The sequence below is a fragment of the Episyrphus balteatus genome, chromosome 2 (assembly GCF_945859705.1).
Source record: "Episyrphus balteatus chromosome 2, idEpiBalt1.1, whole genome shotgun sequence".
Taxonomy (NCBI): domain Eukaryota; kingdom Metazoa; phylum Arthropoda; class Insecta; order Diptera; family Syrphidae; genus Episyrphus; species Episyrphus balteatus.
The window spans coordinates 121,069,419-121,089,584 of NC_079135.1; the positions used below are offsets into that span (position 1 = coordinate 121,069,419).

Genomic DNA, 20,166 nt, shown 5'->3' on the forward strand with positions numbered 1-20,166 from the left:
TTTTCTGAAAGGTAGTGTCTAAGGAAACAATTGCACCTGGGTTGACTAGCGATATTTTGTCAAGGCATAGGGTTGCCAAGCCTTAAAGTTTATTTTTGCGTAAAAGTTCTAAAAAAAAATAATAGGTGTGTTGTTTATTACCACCGGTCTTAACTGGACAAAAAAAACGCAGTCGGGGCTAAGGAATTTACATGTTAAATGCAACAACACTTTAGCCCCTTGGGCTTAGCTGTTAAGCCCGGAGAATTCTCTGGGCTTAACTTTTTCAGCAGATTTAAATCTGTGCTACCAACTCCACTTGTTCGTAAATTGTTTAGAATTTGTTTAAAAACATCAAAACTGATGTTTGGAAGGACAATTATTATTTTAAATACTTATTTAATAGTTAGTTGAACTTTTTTTTCAAAAACTCACAAGAAACCCCAAAAGCGAAAAATATGACAACTTTATATTTTTTTGTGTCAGCTGATTTCGGAACATTTAGTATGCAGTGCTGCCAATTTTTCTCGCTAAGCCCCGAGGCGGTTTTTTTAACCAGTTAAGCCCGGTGGTAATAAAAAAACACACCTAATATGTCATAGGAAATTTCATTTGAAAATTTTAGTTTTCAGGATTTTTTACAATTTGAAGTTTGTGTACAAAGGTAAATTTAGAAAAAGAGCAAAAATCTATTTTCTAAGCAAAACGTGATAGAAATAAAATTGAAATTGGAATCGATAGATATTATAAGCTGCGTTCCTTTGGATATATTTATCTACTTTTTAGTACTTAAAACTACTTTGAATTACTTTTGCTATACTGAAAAAGTAGTTCAAAGCAGCTTTAAGTACTAAAAAGTAGATAAATATTTCCAAAGGAACGCAGCTATAAATATATGGAAGCCACAAATGAATGAATAAATTTTATTGAGGCTTAAATAACAAAAATAAAGTTTTTTTTTTTAATAAAAATTCTTGAAATTAATGAAATTACCACACATACAAATAAAAAATTTTAGAAATCTACAACTTGAGATATGGTCTTTTGAAAGTCATGACACTCTCGATATTTGAGAAATAATTCACCAAAAATCAGAATGAAAGATTTTTTAAATAATGTTTAAAAATTAAAATAACTTGACAAGTATCTGTCAAATTTTTAATTTAACTTACCGTTTTCGCGAAGGATTTTTTTGAAAAAGTACTTATTTTCGTATTTCAATATATTAAAGGAGAAAATCCCGTCATAGGAAGACCTATCCACGTCGATATACCAGTTGAAAGCTATATTTTCCTAAAGGTAGTGTCCAATGAAACAGTTTGCACATGGGTTGCATGGCGACATCCTGTCAAGGCAAAGGGTTTTGATTTTTTTCGACAACACCACCCTGCTTATATGGTAATGTGTTGGAGGTGTAAAAAAAAATTATGTCAGAGAAAATTAAATTTAAAAATTTGAATATTCATGATTTTTAGAAATTTGACATTTTAGAATGGGAAGCTGCAGTAAATTTAGAAAAAGGTCAAAAAGCTATTTCCTTAACAAAAAGTGGTAAAAAAAGATTGATACTGGAATCGATAGATATTGTTTTATTATATAAGTCACACATACGAACCAAAAATGTAAAAAATCTGCTACTCGAGATATGGACGTGTTTAAAAGTCAAAACCGTGAAATTCGATGTTTGAGAAATAATTCACCAAAAATCAACACAAAAGGTTATTTGAAATAAGGTTTATGTTATTAGAGTGCAAAAACAAAATAACTTGACACGTATCTGCCAAATTTTTGATTTGACTTAGTTTTTGGCTCCTGTATATTTTATAAGAATTACAGATTTTTTTTCACCGAAACAGTTAATTGAATTGTAAAAATTCACAAATTTATTCTTTGTTTTTAATCCTTTCTCTATAGTTTTTTCGCCCACTAGGTATTTCTAGACCAAGCAAAATAATACCAAATAATTTTTAACTTTTAGATCGGTCTGCCTGAAGGTTATAATCTGGCAAATTAATTCTGGCGTTTTAGATACTTAAATAACATTATATCAACATTTTAGCCATAGGTACCTACTTAAATAATTTAACTTTTTTTAATTCAAAATTAACCGTTTGGTACAGTTTAAACAATAATATACAAATATCTGGTAATAATAAATTCATGTTGCAAAAAGTTCAATAAAAATACCTAATGAAAAAAAAATTCTTAAAATGATTTGAAAAATTGATATTTTAACTGTTCCAAGATGAACGCAGACCAACCCAATCATTTCCACCAGTCAGATGGTCCGTATTAGGTGCGGAAGAGTGAGAGAGATACCATAAATTAACTCTCCAAAACGTTTTTAGCTCTGAGACTATCACCCGTATTCTGCTATTCGATTAACGTGAAAGTCTAAAATAAGAAGCGTTTAAATGGGGGTTAAAATTAAACTTAAATATTTTTTTTCCTTAAAATTTCTAAAACAGACAGAAACAACGTTTTGCTTTCGAAATTAAGCTTTTTTTCAAAGCCATGTTGATGTGGTAAAGGAAGGAAATCTTTCGATTCAAGTGAATCGAATAGCAGAATACGGGTGTATATTATGAGTTGTTGTTGAAATCAGGTCATATATGTATATCGCCAAAAAACGTGACCAAACACGAGGGCATTATCTTTCATTATGACAATGCTCAGCCACATGTTTCAAGACCGATTAAAAAACATTTGAAAACAGCGGCTGGGATGTTTTGGCTCACCCACCCGACAAATAATTTTGGTTCTATAAAGCTTTACAGATGCAATTGTTGCTTCTGTAAAGCATTATAGAAGCAAAATTGTTAGTAGGGCACCTCATAGCCCTACCAAAATGCAAAATGAAAGTTGGAGAACTTTTTTTCTGTTCATTTATTATCACTGAGGACAAGAACATGAACCTTTGCTCAATATCGAGTGCAATTATTTATTAAATTTCGTTTGGGTGTATTAGCATCTAGGCCAAAGTTGTAATTCACATTATTTGCACGTTTTCTACGTGCACTGTGGCGTATACGTATTAAAAAGCGCATAAGCAACAGTAAAGAAGGAAAATACGGTTGATAAAGCTAAAAAAGGTTGATCAAGCTGATCAAAAAATAATTGCCATCGGAACGCTGTCTTCCAGCATTAAGGACACATACCTACCTATAATTTTTTATACAACCCAACTAACAATTTTGCTTCTATAAAGCTTTATAGAAGCAAAAGAAGCATGTATAAAGCTTTACAGAAGCAAAATTGTTAGTCGGGAAATCTCTTATTTTTACTTCTTTTACATATTAATAGACCGAGAGCCCACAGCAAATTTTGGGATTGGATTTTTAACCAAAAGGTGAGTATGCAGTTTTACAGTCTTACGCTTTCTGATAAGGAATCAAAAAGTCTGGCAGCTTTATTTCGCATTATTATACGGTTTTCGCGGAGGGAGTTAAACCGAGTTTTCCAATTGATGTAAATTTTTTAATGATTTAGCCGAGATAACATTTAGCTGAAGTTTTAGTTGGAAGGCACGCAGTTCCAAGTTCCAATAAAAAATCAAATTTTCGTTTCCAAACTGGTCAATACATAAACTTTCGAAGTTTTATTTTTTTTTTTAATTTTTCAACAGTTTTAATTGTTTTTATAACACATATTTGTTATCTCTGGGATTTAGGATATAACAGAATTCTATTATTCTCCACAATTTTCATAAGTCAAAATTAAGCTAAGAATTTAGCTGATGTTTGAAGAGAAAAAGTTCAGCTAAAATTTAGTGCGATTTGCGTACTTGGCGTTAGGAAAAATGATAGAGCATCAGTTATTAACTAAATATTAAATTAATGACTGCCTGTGTTCAAATCCGTCTGTTATCATACTCTTACCGATTGGACTGAACAGAAAATTGTATGTCCCTTTCCATCCTTAAAAAGTAACTAATCGCTGATGTAAAAAATGAATAAAAGTTCATAGTTTTTAATATTTTTTATCATTTTTGATTTTATTTATATTTTCTTATGATAATATTTTATTTTTATTTTATTTTATTATTTTTATTTTATAATACTAAGTCAACATAACACAGTTATGTTTTTTAATTGTGTTGATATTTACAATTGGAATAAATATTATTTAAAGCTATTAACACATTTTATTTCTCTTAAATTTAATTATATCTTTGCCTTAAAAGCTTCGATATTATTTAATATTATCTTAATTTATTTGTTTAGAAATATAAAAAAAAAAATCTACATATTTACATAAAAAACAATATTTAAAAAAAAAGTCTTAAACAATTTATTCTATAACCATTCGAGCTGTAAGTTCAAAACTTTACTCTCACTGACATAAGGCTACACTCTAGACTGTCCATTATACATGGGGACATTATGAAAATTAATTCCACTATACAGTGGTCCAAATGCTTTGCCATTCGAAACTGCAGATGATGGCGATGAAAATGCTTTCTTTTGTAGAGATGATACAGATTTGATAGATGTAGATGGCGTTGGTGTTGCAATGATTCTATTGCGATATGACTCACAAGTTTTACGTGACCAAACCCACATTCCAGTCAAAGTGCCACCAGTGAGTTGGAAAAATATTCGCAAAAGTGTTGGCAGTGCTGATGTTTTCTCCGGAACAGGACACAATTCCGCTGACACACAAGCTGGAACATTGAAATCGAAACGTTCAAAGAAAGAAGCTACCACCGCAAGAGTTGTTGGGAAAAAGAACACCAAACTGAAGATAAGAAATCTCTTGCGGATTTGTGAAAATCTTTGAAGGCCAACAATTGGTTGAATCTGTTCTTGGAGAGTTTTCAATGAACATGAGGCTCGCTGGGTGAAAAATAGCCCAAGGATGAGTAGGATCAGTGCGGGAATCTCGACAAATCCTGGGGCAGAACACATTCCAGTTAGTTCATTTGGTTTGACAGCATCTCGAAGGAGGGCACTTATTGGTGGCGCTAGTGGTGGTACCCATGCAAGAACATGAAAAAGTCCTGATTTCTTTTCCAAAGCTTCACTTGACCATTTCTTGTGAGATGACAGATAGAAACACAAGGCAAAAATCAACCACCAGGTGGCAGCACAAAGTGTTAAGTAGCTTGTTGTAATGTATGATGCCAAACATGGAGGTGTCAGAGCACAAGGACCTCCGATTTCATCAGTTAGCATTGCTCCAGAGGCAAGCATCTTTGTAGAGTTATGGAAAACTATACGCTCCAAGTAGCAAACGCTGTAGAGATTGTAGCAGAGACATAGAAACAGCACTGGTCTCTCAGGATATCCAAAGCGGGTTGGTTCAGCCCAGAAAGTTACCAGAGAAAAAAGTGTCAAAATGAAGCACACAGCTGAAAGGGCCAATATAAGTCCTTCCGTGATTTTTTTCTGTTGAGTGTCATACATCGCATCTTTGTTGCACTGTGGAGTGCAATCATCCTGAAGAGCTGTAAAATTTTGCGGACAAATCAATGTTGACACTGACTTTGGTACATGATGAGGGGGAATCTTCCATGGTAGCCAAGGCCAAAATATTTGCTCTTGTTCAGGTAGCAGTGGTCTTTCAGGTAAAAGTTGCTTTTCAGAAGCTTCTTCTGGTATTTGCATACATAACTCATGTTTCTCCGGCTGAGGAAGTGTATCGCAATTTAGAAACTCTGGCCATATGAGGGTTAATTGAACCTGATCCGCACACTCAGCTTTCACTGTTTCACACAGTGATTTGCACGCAGTCACAGGTCTTGGAACATCCGGTGTACACAAGGGAAATAGTGAAGAACACAAAAGAAATCTAGCTCGATTGGAACAGCCTGACTCCAATATTGGCATTAATTTTGTTATCTGGAAAGAGACAAAAAGATGAAAAATTAATTGACATTCAATGATAATTGCAAGGTTAAATAAAAAAATGAATAAAAAATAAGCACAAAGACACACCGACACAGACACTTTTTTGGAAATGTCTTAAGATTGTTGATGTGATCCTCACTGATCTTTCAAGGACAGGAACTGAAAAGACAGCCTTCTTCTTCCAGGAAAGCAAAACAAAAAACCTCAAACATTTCTTTCTTTTTTTCTTATTGTTCGATGACTTGCGTCCGGCGAGATTGATGGGAAAGACGATGGATGATGATGATGAGATGACTGACATCATCAACATCGATCTTGTCCATGGCAGAAAAAAGATACAAAGCAGAGCAAAAAAAACTAAAAAAGTATCTTTTTTCTTGAGTGGGTTTGGACGATAACAATAAAAGCTAAAGGGTATAGGGTAGACATTAGATAAAAAGACGAATATTTCTTCAAGAAGGTGATCGAAAAAATTTCAAAGTCAGACGACAGACTGAAATTGTTCCATTTTTTTTTTTTTTGGTTATTTATATTTTATTTTTTATGGTTTTTACAAAGAATTTTTGGAGACAGTTTTTTTATCCATTCTATCTTTTTTTGCGAAAGAATGACATATAATTGAATTACTCGAGATGAAAGAAAAAAATTCATCTCAACCAATATACTTTTTGTTTGATTTCGTTTTGATCTATACCCTTTGAAACTGACTTTTCTCCCACTGAGTTCAATAAAAATAAATTGTTAGAACAAATCGATCAATATTCATAAGAACGCATATGAAAACGATCGAATATAAACTTTTGGACGATAACTATTCAACTTGTAAGAAAGCAACTAACAATTTTATTTCTTATAGAAGCAATAATAGTATTGGTAAAGCTTTATAGAAGTAAAATTGTAAGTTGGGATGACCAATACTCTCGGTTCGATGGTTGTTCTATGCCAAAATTTGCTGTCGAGATCCCCAACCAACAAATTATTTTGCTTCTATGAAGTTTTACAGAAGCTACAGTAACACCTGTAAGGCTTTACAAAAGCCAGTCAAAGAGTTTATTGATAAAGCAGCAAGTATTGTCTTTACTTTTTTTCAGATTGTATAGCTAGATAGCGCCTGGTGTTTCACCTAGTGTCATAATGTATGTTGTTGATCCCATCAAACTGAAGTGGTTGAACCAAACGCTTAAATTTGATGGAAATTTCAAGTCAACCATTTGAGGTTTCATAACGAATTCTTTTCAAAATCCACTTGTTTGTGTTGGCAGAGACATTTTTAACGCTATATAACAGTTAAAATAAAACTAGTGAAAAAAATTGGTTACTGATTTGGAAGTTGTAGACAACTCAGAGTCAGAGTCAGTTAAGAAGCAAGTAATTTGAAAAAATCGTTGAAAATTAGAGCAAGTTGGCTTTGCAAGTGACTTGCCTGCTAACTTACATACATGCATGCTACTTATATTGGGAGAACTTGTACATGTACCCGCAGGGAACGATTTTCAAATAACTTTTTTCTCAACTTGCTCCTCTAAAGGCTTTAAAATCAGCATGCAAGTTGACATGCAAGTAAAAGTTTTAAGTTTGAATGTATTGCAACTTGCTTGAGGTAACAAGTTTGACTTGCTTGCTCTTCTGACCACCAGGCTTAACACAAAAAGCAACAACCAAAATTGGTTAAATTAATTCACAAATTTATAATATCTATTAAGTTCATTTCCCTACTGAGTATATGCATGTCATCAAACTATAAAACTATCAACAAAAACAAACTTTCAAATTAGTCAAATACTTATAATAATCCCCAACAACTATTGCTTCTGTATTTTAGTTATTATATTATTTAAATTCTTCTATAAGCATCTTAAATCTTACTTATACAAGTATTGTATTCAAAATTCGTTCCCCTCGAGTATATTCATAAAAATTTTCGTCTAATAATCTTGATTTTATGGGCCGATTCAACATTTAAATTGCATTTTAATTCAAAATCGAAAAAAAAAAGTAAATCTCCAACATCATCATAGTGATGAGCTCCATCTGAGTTATCGATAAAACAAATTTCTTCAAAGGCAATCAAATAATTATAATTAATGATTTGATGATGAGATGGAAATAAAAAATTCATGACTTATAAAAGATTATATGAATACACAGGAGGCTATTTGGCTGCCGGCAGCACGCATCAAAATTCAAAAGAGTCTAACTCCAAATCAACTCAACGGGCTTAACACTTAAGTCGCAATTAATCGAAATTATATAAAAAAGAGGAGGACACAAAAACGACCATTCCGATCTTGATTTCTTTTTCTTAAAATTTTTTTTTACTTGATTTTGAACTTGGTGAAAAACCTGTTGTCGTTATCGCCTCTTTCTTCCTTTTTTATTTTCAAAGAACCATGCCATAATTTATTCAAATCCAGAGTTATACTTCTTAGCCGGATCTTCGATCTTATATGCTCTTCGCTTCCTCGCATGGATCATCGCAACTTTTCTTGTGATCTCGATTTTTTCTGTACCATTTTTGACAAAATATTTAAATTGATTGTCATCACTTTGGTATTATTTGAGAAATATAAAAAAAATTCTTCTTATTTTGTTTTCTTCTTCTTTGCCATTGATGATGATTTTATGAAGATCTTATGCAAATTATATTTTGTATCTACTACATTCAGAAAGGAAGCTCTCCTTTTGTGGAAGATCATCGATGAATTGGCTAAAAATGATCGTGTGTTTCGACAGGTTTTTTGTATTTTATTTATTTTTTTTTTGTGCATTTTTTGTTATTTGGTTTTCTTATTTAAATGGAATTCAATGAATGGGCGGTGGAAGAGATAAGAAAACTCGCTCGATGTGTGGTTGGGTTAAAAGCTTTTAGACGTTTAATGCAAATAAAATGACGAGTGGCTTAAGATGAAAGGTTTTATTTCTTTTTTGTTGTTTCTGTTTTTTATTGGTTGGGATCTTTTTTTTTATTGGCATAGTGGAGCATGTGCATTGGAGTATTTTAAATATATTAAGATTAAAATAAGTTATAAATAAATTCAGTAATTTTTATGACGGTTCGAGGGTTTTAACTTCATTTCGACCTCAGAAAAGGTCACCTACACAGAGAAAAATAGACCACATAAAATAGAACAAAAACAATAAGATTTCTCTATGGTTTTCATCCAAGAAGGAAACCTTATTAAAACAATCGGGTTTTCCTTATTGTTTTAAAATCTGCAAAAAAATAAAAAAAAAGATGACCAGGCTGGGAATCGAACTGGAGACTTCAAATCTTTAGTTGCCCACCTTACCACCTGAACCAACCTGCCATGAAAATATTGATCGCGATTTTTGTTCTAGTGCTAAGTTGCAAAAAAAATCAACTTTTCAGTCAAATTTTAATAAGATTTTCTCTATAAAAATAATAAGAAATCTCCTTAAAAAACCTTATTAATCGTTGATTTTAATAAGATTTCCTTATGAAATGTATGGACGGTAAAACAATATGGCAATCTGTTAGTTTTTAGCGGGTCATATTTTTCTCTGTGTACTTTTAAAAAAGGTACTTTTTCTAAGTTTTAAGAAAATGGTTGATCTTGAAAAAAATCTTGATTAGTTTTTAAAACCAAAATCTCCGAGTCTAAAAAGTTGTTGGCAATAATACATTAAAAAAAAAAAAAGATTCTCAGTGACATGGAACTCTATATGACTTTAGTCTAGTTAAGCTGTGTTCTAGTGTGCATGGGGCTCAAGGGAACAATTTGTTTAAATTGTATCCACTTTCCTTTGGAGGTGGTAGTCTACTCACATGAGTAGATGATTAGTAGATCTAGTACTACAACCAACACATGGTGTAGTTATTGTACTAGATTTCTACTCATGAGTAGTCTACCACCTCCAAGGGAACGTGATTTTTACTTACTTCTATTAGCCGCGGTCCTTTGGAGGTGGTGGCTAATCAACTACACATTCGCATCGTCTCAAGTAGAAGATCATGTGTTTATTGTAGTACTAGATCTACGCATGAGTAAACTTACCATCTCCAATGGAACAGAGCTATTTTTTCGTGAACAGTCATTTTTTAGGAGTGTTCAGCTGGTGGTGACCAACCGTTAGAATTGGTAAACTACTTGTAATCAGATAATCTAGTACATTGACTCCTAGATCTTCTGTCCGAATAGATGGGAATGGATTTCTTGAATTGAAAATAGCTAGTTAAGTATTCATAAGTAGATAATCACCTGCAATTTTCCAGTTAACAATAGTTTTTGGTACTTTTCCCAATTCGATTATTCTACAACTTAACAGATGTTTAATATTTCTTTACACTGATGTAGGTTCTCATAATTGAATCTTATCTCATGAAGGAAGAACAAGTCCAGCCAAATTTTTTTGCAAAAATAAAAAACAAAAAAATACCTACCTGTCAGACCTAACTCCTATAGAAGGAAGGTAGGGACTATTATTTCACATTAAATTTATTGTTTCACAACTGAATACAAATTATCATTATGAAAAGAATATCATTCGTCACCTATGGTGCATGACGGACTATAAACTAAGAACTCGACACAGTTAAAAGAACATAACCAACAACAACATAAAAAAAAAAAATATTGAAAACAAAAAAACAAGAAAAAGAACTTTTATACCAAAAAGGTAACCTCAATTCTCAATTCAATGAATGTCCATGCAGCTATTATTGCATGTTCAACAAGCCCCTGACAATGAAAGAAAATCACACATCCAACAGAAGCGATCCTCATATACATTTCGTACCTCTCGCGATCGGGGCCTGGTACAATAATATATTTTTACTCTTCCCTTCTCTTCTTCGATTCCATCTTCTTTGCCGCCCCGCATGTGGTCTATCAATAAGTTTGAAAGAAATCCTCCACACACACACACCATGCACACAGCAGGGGATCTCCAACTTCATCATCTTCATTATCATCAAAGGTATCTTCTTTTGACGGAGGCCTGCTGTATTGTATCGCTTAAAAGGGAAAAGAGGGATAGCAATAGTTGATGGTTGTAGCCTAAGCTAGCTAGCTATAGGTATCTGATCCGCCAGATCGTTTGACTTACAACTGGTGCGCGTTTGGCGCACAGTATGGCGCATGGCGGTCTTTTCTTCAATGTGACGGCATGGCGACGACGTCGAAGACGACGACATGGCTTGTACAAATGGAATGCATGGGGTCAAATGCAGAAGTAATTAATAGAAATATGCATTTGGTCAGAGATGCCGAGTTTATGCTGCTGCTGCTGCTGGGTGGTATGTATACATTTTCCAAGTAGCGTGTGGTTTGATGATGAAGTATTGCAAAAAAGGTTGTCGGTTTGCTAATGACTTATAGATGCTTAAGGTTATGCATACTTCCTATGCGCATACGTTTATTACTTTCACCTTTATTGACTTTCCATGAAGGAATCTTAATTGACTGCAAATTGCTGGACATTTTGTTTGTTTTAAAACAAAGTCAGCTATTAAAGAAATTAATATGACATGAAAAAGCTGTCAAACAGAACTTTTTCCGGGCTTATGTTTTTTTTTTTAGGAAGTATGATGAATGTATGTAGTATTTTAAATATTTCCCCACACTGACACTGTTTTGTAATTAACTAAAATAGCATTCTTTAAAAAAACACAAAAAAATGAAACAAAAAAGGTCTAAGGTGGCAACCTTATGGAACTCCATTTAAGTAGCTTCTTCGAAGAACTCATCAGGCATAATTGGGCTTAAGTATGCTTCTTAGTTATTTTTTTTTAGAATTCTTCTTCACTAAAAAAAAGGAAAAATAATGAAAAAATACCTAACCTCCAGCCTCTTATATCCCTTTCGTTACACATTAGTCTCAGGTAGTGATGAGATTTAATGAACACTCTGCAGTCGTCTTCGTGTTTTTTTTTTTTGTTTCTTTATCTGACGATATAGAACCCAATTGGAAAATGACTCATCCTCAAAAGCAGATACATCCGATATGAGAAAAAGATTGAAAAAATTAAGAACTGAACAAGAAAAAAAAACACTACAAGGTTTTATGTTTTTCTCTTGGATTGAGTTCGAGCTACAAGCATGTACAAAACTTCTGGGGTTCATTCTAATAAATGGCTGTTCATTTAAAATTATGAATCTATAAAACACATTTAATCCATTGAAATGGTGTTAACACTATTGCCTTGGGTTTATTTAGTTTTTTTTTTTTTTTGTATCGGTCTTCTAGAAATGCATATTATGGACTAAAGGCTTGATGCATATGTGATTATTATGATAGTAGGTATGGTTATGGTTTGGTAACATTTTTCACTGTCTCAAATTTCCTGGAAAAAGGTGGAAAGAATTTTTTTTGGGTTTGGTTTTCTGTATTAATTATAATAGGACATTATTGAAGTTACTATCAGTTTTGGAAGAAGATTGTGTGTGAATAATTTCGGTTGGAATTTATTAAAATTATGGCACCGATCGACCGTCTTTCAATTGATGGAAAATTGTTATATATTGTATATATGTATAACAGTATTAGCAATTCGTATCTTTCCTTAAAATAGCCGAGTGCAAACTTGACCACGGTTAAACCACAGATAAATCTATCATAATAAGAGTCAAGAACTTGAACCCGGTTCATAGAACTAACCCTAAGTTGCAGGGTACAACTACAATAATTATAACAGTTATATCATAAAAGTTAAAATTTGTGAAGTAAAAGTTGTACTACAAGATACAGGTATACAATATCTACCCTATTGTATTGCAACTACTGATCCTTGCTTCTATCAGTCTAACAACTTTTTAAAAGCTCAACCAAGTCAATTACAACTCATAAAACAATCTTTTGTGTCCGATGTAATCCAGAGTTATGGTTTTTCTGTTATAATGCCTATCCCACCAGCAAAGCGCGCGGTCTATTTAAGCAAATTACAATCAAATAAATTACAACAAAAACCACCTGTTCACACACGGTTCTTTTGCGATCGCTAAATCTATACCATCTGTGTTTGCGAATGCTCAGATTAAATGCTTGACCATTAAGTCCCATAAGGCAAACCATACTAAGTGCAATTGCATCGAATAGAGCCTTGTTTTTAGTAAGCGCATGCAAAAACCACCAACCTGCAACTATGGCGGATTCGTAAGCAATCGCAATGGCCACCGCGCTAAAGTATAACCAAATCAGTGTATCATACTCTATTAATCACAGAATGAGCGGTGTTCGTTGCTATAGCATCACTATAACACAACTCATTTCCGTCTGCACGATCGAGGTGGATTGTGGCGAAGTGGAGAGTATGGAGTTCATTCCATTTGGATCGCTGTGGGGCCGTTCGTTGCAATAGTCCTACCAACCATGGCATTGGCATTACATCATTTTTCCTACGATACGATTTATCGTTTGGCTCGATTGTTGTTGTTGTTGTTGTTGTTTTTTGTTGCTCTCAAAAAGATTGCCGCCATTCGGTAATATGCAATGCTCTTAAGTCCCCCTTTATACACAGCCCCCCTCTCTCCCACTGTCTGAAGACTTCAGATGCTTTGCTGATTGCTGGTTTGTTGGTCTCTCCACTTCTCTCCATAGAGGTCCGTTGCCAATTGCCGCAACGAAACATTTATCGATGCATTGCATCTATGCATCTGTAGATGCAATTTATTCCCGATTTTGCTCCATCACCATCATCATAGCCAAAACACTCTCCAACCAAACAACAATCAACATAGCTCCAACTTGTGCTTGTTGTTTTATTTCTTTTCTTGCGATGACGTTTTCGCCAGAGTTAAAGATCTGAACGCGCGACGGACGATGGCAGAAAAATTGTCAAGTACCTGTCCGGTACACGTTGGGGAATTCTCTCAATCTTTGTTTTTGTCTTGTGTCGGCCTTAGCTTGTATAAGGTACCTATATAGCAAAGAAACGAAGTTTCGTCTTTTAGCATAAAATGTACTCTTGTACTGGTCGCTTTCCTATTAATAATCGTGAACTGTCTTGCGGCAGCAAAATGAGTTCGTCGCAATCAACTTGCGGGAGATGAAAAATTCACGACTTCCCATTCAAAATGACAGATGAGAAGTGACATTATCTCGTTTATTTTTTTGCTTTGTGTTTGGTTTGGTTCAAGAGTTGTGTCAGATGTTGGTCGGTTAGTCGGTAAGATCAAAAGTTTTTCCCATTTGACAGCTGTATTTCGAGCGACGACGTGTTGTGTTTTCCATAATGGCATATAATAAACCACAAATGCTATTTGTTAAGTGCAACATGAATATGTAATTAAATTTCAAAGAATTGCACATTGCAATAATTGTGTAGACAGCCATAGAGAATGTATGACAAGTTGTGTAGAGTTTCTTGATTAATTACATAGTGAATTAAAAAATGTTTTGACAATTAGAATCTGTATGACGTCGACCTATATTTACAAACAGGTCTAGTAAAGTTGGTTAACCCAGTTCATATGTGTAGTTAAGAGATTGAAAGGATTAAAATTATAACAATTTAGAAAATCGTATTAAAACCACTTGAAATGCACGGATATGTCAGACATTATTTTACGTGATAACCGTTTGACTTTCAATGTCAACATTCTTCAAGATGGCAGCTCAACACCGCATGTCATGGTATTTTTTTGTTTTTTGCTTACCGTCCACCCGTATCAAGATTAAAAAGCAAAAGAACGCGATGACCAAAGCGCATCAGCATAAATACACAGCCTTTGCAACCAATTGGATTGAACGAGCTGTCACATTCTCGTGGTGTAATGTGCTGTGTGCACTTGCTTGGCGCGCATACAAACAATAGTGGTAGGTATATATAGATGGCGTTTTGTATTTCGTCGTGTTTTGGCTTTTTTATGTGGTTTCATCCAATGTCTTTTTAACTGACAGTTAATGTCAATTAAACGAGAATCAATCGACAGTTAATTATTTGTTCGTGATGCAAGTAATGAAAAAAAAAAAAAAAATGTTTACAAAAACCAAAAAATACTTTTGCAAGTAAGCATTGTGTTAACTGTCATTTGTTGTTGTTATTGTCTTATGATTAAAGAGGACTTGTTGGAAGATTTTTGGTTGGCTTCAATAATTTTGGTAATATAATTGATTGACCGTAAAATTGTAGCTTTACATGAGCAGTAAATGAATGAGGGTAATTATGCATCGTAATTGATGTAATACGTAAACAAACTATCAAAAATTGTATGCAGGTATGGTTAGCAATTTACAACAGAATTTTTGTGGTAAAGATGACAATCCTCTGGACATCTTTAAATGAAAGTACTTTGACGTTTGAGAACTTCAAAATTTGACGTTTAAGAAGTAAGTGACTTATTCACTATATAAATCATATAAATTAAACAATCAATGCCTATGAAAGGTGAATAGCAACACCCAATTAAGAGTTTCACTTCTTTAAAGCTTTACAAAAGCAACAATAGCATTTGTAAAGCTTTATAGAAGCAAAATTGTAAGTCGGGTAATGGACCAATCTTAAGCGCAAATAAATTCGAGTTTTGAAAATAGATTTCACATTCACACTTTTATTAATGGAGAAGACCAAATTCATTCACCTTAGAGCCATTTATCGTTTTTATCTAAAAGTAATATATTGCTTTATTGGCTAACATTTCATTTTTTGTTCAATCTTTTTTATGGTTCATAAAATAATGTTCAAAGAATATTTGTGTGACATTTGCGAAAAAAGGCACTGCCATTAAAGTCATGCATCAAATTACTCATCTATTTCAACGGGTTCCTCTCTATAAGACAATCTCATCGGCATTGTAGAGGATATTAAATACAGACAGATAGATCGTTATACACATCAGCAGAAACATAGTATCATAATAGATGATACCTGTCAGAGCAGCGGTTTACTTTTTTGTTTTCAATTGACTGAACACTGACGGACGAATGGACGATCGAAGCCATCTTTGTGATCTCAACCACGATCTTCGCCGAAATGATCGTGCAACAATCACGCGCATATCTTTTGATCTTTGGCGATTTTGTTTTTTTCTTTTTATTTCCATCAAATCCCATCCGGTTTTGTTTTTTTTTTGTTTTTTAATTCTTTAAAAAATAAATGAGGTATTACGCAAAAATTCTCCTAATTTAGACAGAGATTAATTTGTTTCAATGAAATTCTCAATAAATCAAATCAAACCCTCACGTGTGTGATGAAAGTATGAATTTTAATGATTAATTAATTAAATTTCGATTTTTTATAATTGACACGATTTTGTAGAAGTGATAAAATAAGAGAGAATAAAAAAAGATCCATCGCAAAAATCATGCTGCAAACTAATTTTCTTGTGTGTCGGATCGCTAGAAGCACAACACAATGCAACACCACATCGTCATTCACGATCGCAGCAAGAAAAGATTTCATCTCGAATCTTTGATTATTCAGTTGATTTTTTTTTATTTTTGGGAGAAGTGAATAAGGAACAAAATAATAATAATAAAAAAAAAAGTTAGCAGGTTGTCTTGTAGCTATAAGACTCCATTAAAGCGAACTCAAAATGGGGAAAGGTATAGTGTAAATTTATGCCAGAGATCGTTGCTCTTTTTTATTTGTGATTGTTTTGTTTTAAATTTAACACCAATACAATGTGTTTGGAATATAGGTTTGCCATGAATTATTGCTTTCGAACAAAGAATATGTAGGTTTTGAGTTGTGGGGTGGCGATAAACATGCCCTTCAGTCAAAGAGGAAAATAGTTTCAGTATGCTTTGATTGCCTTATGATGAAGGCCTGACTTTTCAAATGACAGTTACTTAAAAAATTTTGTTTTTCGTTTTATACATATTTGCAGCACCTTTTTTTGGATCAGATTTTAGCTGGAACCAGATTCGCTCGAACCGATTGATTACTCAACTGACGACGTATAACAATAGTTATAGTATAGACAATAGTTTGTATAACAGTATAACAATATTGAATTTAACTAAACTTATGTTTGTCTTTCATTAACTTACTCTGTATATAATGTGATATGGCATTGTACTCTAACGTCATTTTCAATTGTAATCAGAAAATAGTATTCTAGTACATTATAGAGATCAGTGCTATAAGTCAAGATCTTGTTGACACTTTATCTACCCATTTTGGATATTAACGTCTTGGAATAATATAATCCAATTGCCACTTTCTTAGTGGATTCTTGTTTGAAGCTAAATCTTCTTCTCAAAAATTTAAATATATGCATATAAAGCCTATAAAAGTCAAAAACTCTTCCTACAAAAAAAATAGGTATCCAACAGTAAAAAAAAAATTGTAATTTATTTAATACGTCTGCCCATACCCATGCTGACTAATGATGATGACGATCCATTCCATTAGGGACTTTTTAAAATACATCAAAAACCAAATAAAAAAAAAAATCTTCACCCTTTTATGATTGAATGCGTGCGCACACGGTCCTCGCATTTAATCTTTTTCGTTTTTTTTTTTTTTTCCTTTTTAAAATATGCGGCTACACACAAGAATAAAATCAGGAAATATCGAGGGCGTCTCATCTTTTCTTTACAAGATCGTCGTTCGTGTGTATGAAAGAATAAGATACCCCGATGATGTGCGTCATAAAAATTTAAATTGATTTCTGAGTTTTTAACATCAAAAGGGAAGCATGGGTAATACTCACAAATGTGATTAAAGGAAATGAGAAAAGCGTAAGATCACATACGCATATAATTATTTGATCTTTTTGATGTTTTTTGTTTTTTGTTTTATCTAAAAAGATTTTATAGTTTTAAACAAAAAGATAGCGAAACTATGAATTGATTTAAAATTAAAAAGTAAAAAATGGCGCCCAACGAACAGATAATTTTTTTCTGTCTCTCATAACTTGTAAACTACTTATCAGAATTTGACAAATGATGTGTGGTTGGAAGCGTTTTAATCGTAGTAACATAAAGGTTATGTTAAGAGGCACTTTTGTTTGGCCAGAAATACTTTTGAAGGCTTTGTCAGTAATTCGAAAAAGCAAGACTGAGGCTCCACAAAGTCTTCTTGGTTTTTGTGGGTAGTGATGGAACAGTTTACAAGCTGTGATATTTGAAAGCAGATATCGATTATAACTTCCGGTTGGTTTCTAATCAAACCAAGATTCTTGTAATAACAATTTTTGACAGTTAATGAGTGAGTGGTAACTGTGTATAATTGATCGATTTTATGGTTGATGAAATTGGTTTTTTTGTTCAAACAATGTCCAGTAAGTTCTATGCTTCCTTTTAGCTTAATATGAGCATGACATATTTTATACAATGATCAATGACCCATGCTGTGATGAACCGTCCGTCGTTGTCGTCGTCCTGTCCAAAACAAAGACTTCCCGATAATCGTTCGTTGACGGTTTTGTTTTTCTTTTTTTACTTTTTTTTTGCTGCCATTGAATTGGAATTTATCGTTAGCCCAACCAAGAGACCCAAGGAATACCTTCATTCTGAGGAAATTTCTAAAAGAGTGCGGTCCTTGCACAGCCATTGAACATATAAGATACGCACAAATTGATGGAATACCATCCTTTCTATACCATTCTTCTTCTTCTTCGTCGTCCTCGTCTTCTTTTTCCTTCGAATCGTCATCATCAACATCACTCTGCTGGGTATAGAAAGGAATGAAAATTCCTTCCTTCTTGCCAAGCCAAAGTTCCACAATTCACCATTCCGTTTTCGAACATAATTACGATTCGCAATTCGCATTGTTCTGTGATGCTTCGTTGACTACCTACTATACAAATGTATATAAAATGCATAGCTTTGTATAGGGTCTCAGAGTGACTCTCGTATTTATTTGTTGGTGGTTTGGGCTTCTGCTTCCGCTGAAAGATCTTTTATTTACAAAATCAGCAGGATGATGTTTTTTATGTTTTTTTCTTGGGTTGCGTTCACGTTCACATCCCCATGAGGTTTCTCTTTATACTCTTTCAAGACTATTCTTGGATTTCATTCTTTGGTGTCTATCTTTTGTATTGCGTGAATGTTTTTTTTTTCTGTTTTTGTTTTGTTTTTATATTTGTTTTTACCTTTTCGATCGCATAGCAGCATACCTTTAGGTAATTTATTTTGAACGTTTCAAAAGATATTCCCTCTCTGTGCTCTTCTCTCTTTTAACAATTTCTTGCGTTTTGTTTTTGGCATCTGTAGCAAGGTAGATAATTACATGGCAATTAAGTTAATTGAACTGCGCAAAGTTACAGAGAAATGAACAAAACGCAAAAAAAAAGAGCGGTCTTGGACCTCATATGTACAGGTAATACTGACGTTCATTTGGTACCGTAAAAAAATTACACGTGTTAAAGGTGCATCGAGCAAAGTGGCAAAAGTAATTTTGTTATTTTTTTTTTCTTCTTTTTCAGTTTTTTGTGAAATTAATTGATTCCTCTAATTTAGGACCAAGGAGGTAAAATGTGTTTAGTAGCACACCATATTATACCGTAAGGTAGATTTATGATTTACATATTTCCTTTGAAGGATTTCAGTATTCGTTTTGAGTAATTTGTAGTTGGATGGACGTGTTTTTGACACGTTAGCGCGATTGAACCCTTTTTAGCTTGAGGGGGCTTTAATTCATTTACAGTAGTTATGTCAAAATGAAAAAAAATAACGGCGTTTACATTGAAGATGGAGTGATCGTTAAGCATTGGTATGTGATTTGAGTTGATGTCATTGCTGTCAATAACAGTGACGGAAGTGATAGAGTGAACTTTTTATGAATGGGCCAACTAATAGCAAATCATGTGGCGCACCCATAATGGCGGATTGATCACTGTCATTTAGTTCTGTTATCGGGCGTTACGTGTGATCTCAGACGCACTTAACGTACTTAAATGCGGAAGGTGACTGCATATTTTATTCTCCGTTTTTCCATTTCAAAGCCCGATTAGTAATAAATTTAGCTCCTATAAAGATTTAAAGAAGTTTCTGTGGCTTCTGTAAAGGTTTATAGAAGCAACTTGGAACTTGGTGAGATTTTTCAGCGAAAATTTTTTGCTTTTAAATGATGTAACTTAGAGCTCGTTATGAATATTTTTCATCAGAGTACATTTGCACAAAGTAGAGGAGAAAATTAAACGAAGCGCTATACAGGCGTTACAGGGACAGAGACTAGATCAGAAAACAGAAAATACAGCAACTAACATGACTGGAACATATGGAGCATTATAAACACCGTCAACGATACTTCGTATCAAAAGCAAGTATACAAATATCGCTTATAAAAAGCTTTAAATATGCTACTATAGTTTCTGTAAGGCCTTATAAAAGCAAAATTGTTAGTAAGGCAACGAAACAAAGGAAAAAGACGTGTCACGTGTGAAAAATAATCTCCAATAAATTTATGTGGCCAACTGAAGGTGATTTTTTT

General features: G+C 33.4%; 1 protein-coding gene across 2 annotated transcripts in view; it reads right to left on the reverse strand.

The window, feature by feature from the left end:
• Positions 1–4,080: 4,080 nt before the first annotated feature.
• Positions 4,081–20,166, reverse strand: part of LOC129909817 (frizzled-3) — a 30,929-nt gene continuing 14,843 nt past the window's right edge. For both annotated transcript variants that reach the window (XM_055986914.1, XM_055986915.1), the window contains one exon: positions 4,081–5,819. In XM_055986914.1, the coding sequence (XP_055842889.1) occupies positions 4,326–5,819 (1,494 nt within the window). In that variant the 3' untranslated portion in view covers positions 4,081–4,325. The remainder of the gene's footprint in view (positions 5,820–20,166) is intronic.